Source organism: Stenella coeruleoalba (genome assembly GCF_951394435.1).
Source record: "Stenella coeruleoalba genome assembly, chromosome: 15".
In the NCBI taxonomy this organism is placed as follows: Eukaryota; Metazoa; Chordata; class Mammalia; order Artiodactyla; family Delphinidae; genus Stenella; species Stenella coeruleoalba.
The window spans coordinates 15,847,035-15,854,904 of record NC_137161.1 but is presented as its reverse complement, the minus strand read 5'-3'; the positions used below and the strand labels follow the sequence as shown (position 1 = coordinate 15,854,904).

The 7,870-nt window shown below is 41.3% G+C and overlaps 1 protein-coding gene across 1 annotated transcript; it reads left to right on the top strand.

Moving 5' to 3' along the window:
* Positions 1-662: 662 nt before the first annotated feature.
* Positions 663-3,259, top strand: LOC307197886 (mitogen-activated protein kinase 6-like). Its single transcript, XM_079944395.1, is given in 5 exon segments — positions 663-1,101; positions 1,104-1,194; positions 1,196-1,670; positions 1,674-2,099; positions 2,103-3,259. Coding segments are annotated over 5 exon segments (2,373 nt in total). The 5' UTR covers positions 663-692; the 3' UTR covers positions 3,075-3,259.
* Positions 3,260-7,870: the final 4,611 nt, after the last annotated feature.

Here is a 7,870-nt window from a genome sequence, read left to right as displayed (position 1 = left end):
TGCTGGATATAAAATCTTTGACTCATACTTTCTTTCTTTGAGTATCTTGAATATATTACACCATTTGTTTCTGGCAGAAAGCACTGCTGATGAAGGGTCTGATTATAACCTCATAATAAAATCTTTTTGTCTAGATGCCCAAGATGCCTAAAGAATTTTTCTTGGTTCCATGGCAGTGACCGCAGCAAAGAGAGAGCCACAGAGATGCCGCTGCTGGCGGCACAGCCGGAGACCTGAGCCGACACTGGGGGCTGTCCGTGGGCCCCCGCACTCCCTAGATGAGTCGGGGAAGTCCCATTGTATCAGCGTAAGATGGACGTTAGCTCTGATTGTGATTGTGGTGAGCTGGAGCCACCTGATCACTAACAAAAGACATCTGTTAACCAACAGCCACCAGGGCTTCCTGTTGAAATATACAGCAACAAAGGAAGAAAAGAAGCAAAAGGGAAACAGTGCTTACCAGCACCTTAGAATGATGCTGGCTGCTCAGGACCAGTCCAACACTGAATGTATCTGCCCTGTGAGGAGAATGTTCACAGAAGCCTGTCGTGTGCATATTTATTCACATTTTTGTTAAATGTTAAATCCTTCAGCACAGTAAATCTGAGTGCATAGTATGTCATTTCGTTCCGTTTGAGTTTCTTGAGTGTTTTCTTTAAATATCTGCAAAGTTGCTGCCCCTTTCTTGAACTATGAGTACTGCAATCTTTTTCATTCTCAGTATGAGTAGAGCTCTTGGAGCTTTAAATCTAAGGGGAACTCAACGGGCCTGGTTGGCATATGCAATGAAACCATCTTGCTGTGGAAGCAAAATTAATTTTTTTCTACCTTTTTGGAAGATCTTTCCTTTTGAGGCCACTTTTCTTCCTTATTTACACAAGTTCAACAATTCAGAAGGAAAAGGCAATAGTAAGGGTTTCAAAATGGCAGAGAAATTTGAAAGTCTCATGAACATTCATGGTTTTGATCTGGGCTCTAGGTATATGGACTTAAAACCATTGGGTTGTAGAGGCAATGGCTTGGTTTTTTCTGCTGTAGACAATGACTGTGACAAAAGAGTAGCCGTCAAGAAAATTGTCCTTACTGATCCCCAGAGTGTCAAACCAAAATTATTAGAAGACTTGGCCATGATAACATTGTGAAGGTGTTTGAAATTCTTGGTCCTAGTGGAAGCCAGTTAACAGATGTTGTGGGGTCTTACCAAGCTGAACAGTGTTTACACCGTTCAGGAGTACATGGAGACAGACTTGGCTAATGTGCTGGAGCAGGGCCCGTTACTGGAAGAGCATGCCAGGCTTTTCATGCATCAGCTGCTACGTGGGCTCAAATATATTCACTCAGCAAACGTACTGCACAGAGATCTCAAACTAGCTAATCTTTTCATTAATACTGAAGACTTGGTGCTGAAGATAGGCGACTTTGGTCTTGCACGGATCATAGATCCCCATTGTTCCCATAAGGGTCGTCTTTCTGAAGGATTGGTTACTAAATGGTACAGATCTCCACGTCTTTTACTTTCTCCTAATAATTATACTAAAGCCATTGACATGTGGGCTGCAGGCTGCATCTTTGCTGAAATACTGACTGGTAAAACCCTCTTTGCAGGTGCCCATGAACTTGAACAGATGCAGCTGATTTTAGAGTCTATTCCTGTTGTACATGAGGAAGATTGACAGGAGCTTCTCAGCATAATTCCAGTTTACATTAGAAATGACATGACTGAGCCACACAAACCTTTAACTCAGCTGCTTCCGGGAATTAGTCGAGAAGCACTGGATTTCCTGGGACAAATTTTGACATTTAGTCCCGTGGATCGGTTGACAGCAGAAGCAGCGCTGTCCCTTCCTTACATGAGCATTTATTCTTTTCCAATGGATGAGCCAATTTCAAGTCATCCTTTTCGTATTGAAGATGAAGTTGATGATATTTTGCTTATGGATGAAACTCATAGTCACATTTATAACTGGGAAAGGTACCATGATTGTCAATTTTCAGAGCATGATTGGCCTATACATAACAACTGTGATATTGATGAAGTTCAGCTTGACCCAAGAGCTCTGTGCCATGTCACTGATGAAGAAGAAGTACAGGTCAATCCTTGAAAATATTTGGATGGAGATTGTGAGAAGTATTTGGAGGATCCTGCTTTTGACACCAGTTACTCTACTGAGCCTTGTTGGCAATACCCAGATCATCATGAAAACAAATATTGTGATCTGGAGCGTAGCCATACTTGTGACTACAAAACGAGGTCATCATCACATTTAGATAACTTAGTCTGGAGAGAGAGGGAAGTTAATCATTACTATGAACCCAAGCTTATTATAGATCCTTCCAATTGGAAAGAACAAAGCAAAGAAAAATCTGATAAGAAAGGCAAGTCAAAATGTGAAAGCAATGGATTGGTTAAAGCCCAGATAGCTCTAGAGGAAGCATCACAGCAACTGGCTGAAAAAGAAAGGGAAAAGAATCAGGGATTTGACTTTGATTCCTTTATTGCAGGAACTATTCAACTTAGTTCACAACATGAGCCTACTGATGTTGTTGACAAATTAAATGACTTGAATAGCTCAGTGTCCCAACTAGAATTGAAAAGTTTGATATCAAAGTCAGTAAGCCGAGAAAAACAGGAAAAAGGAATGGCCAATGTGGCTCAATTAGAAGGCTTGTACCAGTCTTCTTGGGATAGCCAGTTCGTGGGTGGTGGGGAGGACTGTTTCCTCATAAATCAGTTTTGTTGTGAGGTAAAGAAGGATGAGCAAATTGAAAAGGAAAACACTTACACCAGTTACCTAGACAAGTTCTTTAGCAGGAAAGGGGATACTGAAATGCTAGAAACTGAGCTGGTAGAGGATGGGAAGCTTGGGGAGAGAGGAAATGAGGAAGGATTTCTGAACAGCAGTGGGGAGTTCCTCTTTAACAAGCAGCTTGAATCCATAGGCATCCCACAGTTTCACAGTCCAGTTGGGTCACCACTTAAGTCAATACAGGCCACATTAACACCTTCTGCTATGAAATCTTCCCCTCAGATTCCTCATAAAACATGCAGCAGCATTCTGAAACATCTGAACTAAAACACTCAGCAGACATTTCTTTTTGTATTCTTCATGAAATGTGTTTTGTCTTCTTTATTACTAACGTTTAAGTCATTTTTTAATTTGAATCAGATGGTGTCATTTAGAAAGGATTTTTTCTTGGTTTTTAGAATCCAGACTTTTTTCCTACATGTGAGATGGTTTTCATTTTAACTGGCATGTCGTTTGCACACAAAAATAAAGAATAGAGCAAAATAATGCAATGCAGGAGGAGACAAAAGAAATGCACTAAGACAAGTAAAAAACATTCTCTCATAGAACAATGATCTGTTTTACAGGAAACAAAAATCTTGCCTTGAATTTACACAGTGAGACTGTACATAATTGCATGAAAATATTTTTTTCCTAAAACATTTTTCATTCATGAGTATTTTCAAGTTTTTCATACTGTACACATTTCTTAAAAACACATGATACCAGCAGCAACTGGAAATGACTGCCAAATCTGGTACACGTATTATCTACCTCAAGGTAACAAAAGTATGTGGCAAAACATATACCACCCATAGTGCTTCACAATATGCACTTCTATTAGGCCAACTTTTATTGTAGTAAACTATTCTTAATAAGATTCACTCACCATTTATAAATGTTCTGGTATGCATTCTTTATAGTGAAGTGTTACTACATCACATCTTATTTATTTTAGCAAATCAATATATTTTCTGTATTTAATTATAAAAAGTTAACTTAGTTTTTGAAATTTATTTGCAAATACACTTTTTCCATTTGGCACTATGGTTTGTTGCCTACTTAGCGGAATATATAATGTCAGCTTATCCTAAGGCTGTTCATGTACTGAATTTACTTAAGTATTCATTTTAACTAAAGCGCTCACCGCATATAGGAATTTGTAATTTGGAGGTGCTTGATCTATCTACAAAGAAAAATTAGGAATTACTTTATTATAAAATGCTCCTAGAAATCTTAATTGTGTTTATTTAAAAAAAACTGTAATGTTAGATCTGTGTGCATGGAAGTAATTAAGGTACATCATTATTGTAGTTTAAAAGTTGTACATGAGGAGCTTCCCTGGTGGTGCAGTGGTTAAGAATCTGCCTGCCAATGCAGGGGACACGGGTTCAAGCCCTGGTCCAGGAAGATACCACATGCTGCAGAGCAACTAAGCCCATGTGCCACAACTACTGAGCCCACGTGCTGCAACTACTGAAGCCCGGGCGCCTAGAGCCCGTGCTCCACAACAAGAGAAGCCAACGCAGTGAGAAGTCCGAGCACCACAAAGAAGAGTAGCCCCCGCTCGCTACAACTAGAGAAAGCCTGCGCTCAGCAAAAAAGATCCAATGCAGCAAAAAATAAATAAAAATAAAAATAAATAAATGTATGGAAAAAAAAGAAGTAGTCATGCATTAAATACTAATATGGAATGATCACCACAATGTATTTTTAAAAAAAGTTGTACATAAAATTTTTTTCTTTTCTCTTTAAAAACTAGTCATTTTACTAAACTATGTCGTTTTTTAAATTTTATTTAATTAATTACTTAATTTATGGCTGTGGTGGGTCTTCATTGCTGTGCGCGGGCTTCTCATTGCGGTGGCTTCTCTTGTTGCGGAGCACGGGCTCTAGGTGTGTGGGTTTCAGTAGTTGTGGCATGTGGGCTCAGTAGTTGTGGTGCATGGGCTTAGTTGGTCCACGGCATGTGGGGTCTTCCTGGACCAGGGCTCGAACCCATGTCCCCTGCACTGGCGGGTGGATTCTTAACCATTGCGCCACCAGGAAAGTCCCTAAACTATGTCTTGATACTGGTCATTCTGGGTCGTTGATGTATTCCCTTGCTTTGATTTTTTTTTTTCCCTTCAGTGACTCCTGTTATTCATATGTTGGATTTTCATTGCCCATCTTTAATATATGTCACTTCGTCTCAAATTCTTTCATTTTTAATTTTCATTTTTACAAATTACCCTCTTTTTCCTATTTATCTCAAAACACTATTTGCTGATTTTATTTTTGCCCTTATATTCCATTTAGTTTAGTTTTCATTTTTTAAAATAGTTTTTCTTTTATCTTTAGTTCTTGCACAAGATATCACCCCTTTTCTGGATTTTTATAATTCTGATTTATGTTGTTCTTTTTTTGTCATATCACTTTGTGAATACCTTTAGCCTGTTTTAATCTTTTTTTAAAAATGTCTTTTTGGAATGCTTTCACTGTCTGTAGGCATGTTATTTTCCTCTTTATTCTCTCTCCCTCTGTCTTGCTCTTTCATAGTAAATTTTGTATTCCTAGGATTTGACTTTGATACTTTTCCATTGCTTGTTTTAATGTGAGATTGTTTTTTCTGAACACTGAGAAGGAGGCTTAGTTACATATTGTTAAAAAAAAAAAAAAAAAAACTATGGCCTGTTCTCTGAGGTTTTTCTGGCTCGGCTCTGTACCCTGTCCCCACTTTCTTTTTTTATTTTATTTTATACTGGGATATAGTTGATTAACAATGTTGTGTTAGTTCCAGGTGTACAGAACAGTGATTCAGTTATATATTCATATACATCTGTTCTTTTTCAAATTCTTTTCCCATTTAGGTTGTTACATAATATTGAGCAGAATTCCCTGTGTTATACAGTAGGTCCTTGTTGGTTATCCATTTTAAATATAGCAGTGCGTACATGTCAATCCTGAACTCTCTAACTGTCCCTCCCCTCCACACTTCCCCCTGCCCCCACTTTCATCTAGCCCTTTCTTTCATGTCTGCTTTCCTTATTCTGCTAAGTTTTGATTCCCTTCCCTATCGTTTCTCCTCAGCACAGGACCTGCCTGGAAGACTTGGTGGTTATTTCAAGAATTCAAAGGTGAGCTTACCTGGTGGCGCAGTAGCTGAGAGTCCGCCTGCTGAAGCAGGGGACACGGGTTCGTGCCCCGGTCCGGAAAGATCCCACATGCCGTGGAGCGGCTGGGCCCGTGAGCCATGGCCGTTGAGCCTGCGCGTCCAGGGCCTGTGCTCCGCAACGGGAGAGGCCACAACAGTGAGAGGCCCACATACCGAAAAAAAAAAAAAAGAATTCAAAGGAGTTAAACTCCATTAGCCCTTAGGCCTTATGGCAGGGCCCTTGCCCTCACCCACGATAGGAGCTGGCACAATCCTTTCCAGTGTCAGCCGCTGTTCTCAGATTGCCCCGCCATGGGGCATGGGGCAGGCAGGAAGATCAGAGTCAGCAGTAGATATGACACCAGAAGTAAGAGGTTAAAGCAATTCAAGGAAGGGATCATGATTTATGGAATGCAAGTGGCCTCTGGAAGCTAAAAAGGCAAGGAAATGCATTCCCCCCCACACACACTGAAGTCCCCAGAGAGAATGCATCCTTGCCAGCACCTTGACTTCAGACTTCTGACCTGCAGAACTATAAAATAAATTTGTGTTGTTTCAAGCCACTAAGTTTGTAATAATTTATTACAGCAGCAATATGAAACTAATACATAGATTTAGGGAAAAAAATCGAACATAAACACAGGATGTCCAGGAATTCCCTGGTGGTCCAGTGGTTAGGACTCCGTGCTCTCATTGCCGAGGGCCAAAGTTCAATCCCTGGTTGGGGAACTAAAATCCCACAAGCTGCGTGGTGCGGCCAAAACAATTTTTAAAATTAAAAAACCCCAAAAAGACCGCAGGATGCCCGGTTAAATTTGAATTTCTAATAGACAACAATTTTTTGGTATAAGTACATCCTAAAAGTTGCATACTTAAAAAGAAATTATTGTTTGTATGAAATTCAAATTTAACTGAGTCTTCTGTACTTTATCTTAGAAGTGATAGAGCCAGAGCAGGAGTGAAACCCAGGATCCTCCACCCCTACCCCCAGCCCATCTAACATCTGGCAGAAACTGTCATGTTCCTCTGGCCCACCTATGTCAGTTCCCATCTCCCTGCAACTCCTCTTGCCCCAAGGGTAGGGAAAGGAACAGATTGTTTAAGGTCATCTCCTGGATACTCCTTCGGGCTGTTGAGTCCTCCTGGACCACACAATTTCTCTCTAGAAACGGTTTAGTGTCTTTACCAAGACATTAGTATTACTCTGCTTGAAAGCGGGGCCTCAAGATCGTCTCAAAGTTGTAGCTGCACAAAATATATGGGTGGGGTGGGGCGGGGGGGGGGTTGTGCTGGGGGTTTTAATGGACTGGAGGCGGGCGCTAGTAAAGCCTTTTTCAAACTACCACTTTCTGAAAAGGACTTCATGAACCCCAAAGCAGGAAACAATTATTGAATCAACATTCCAGAGCAAGAATCATGTTACAGATGAGGAAACTAAGGCCCAAGGAGGAATGGGGACTTGCTCAAAGTCACTTGGCTAAAGACAGACAGATGTCCCCTGAATTGGAATCGTACCCTTTGGAGCAGCCAGCCCTGGTGGCAGCTCTGGTGGGGAGAACTGTGGAATGCTAATCCCAAGGTCTAGGTTTGAAACTCTATACTTCATTGATTGCGTTTCCCTTTCATAAAATAGTAGAATTCCATTTGAGGATTTAATGAGATGATGGATGTAAAACACCAGGTACATAGTTAATATGTTCTCGGAAAACAGCAGTTTCTTCCCTTCCTTCTCTGGGCCTCAGCTTCCTCATCTATACCAGCTCAACCTGGTCGTGCTCCCTGTGCCTCCCAGCCACGCTCTTCCCAGGCTCAGGTCCCACCGCGCCATCCCGGCCGCCAGGTGGGGACCGAAGGCCGGCACTTCGAGGAGATGTCGCACATGCGCACTCGCGGGCGGTGCCCCGCCTTCCAACGCTCTGCGTACGTCACTTCCGGCGCGAGCGGCCGGGCC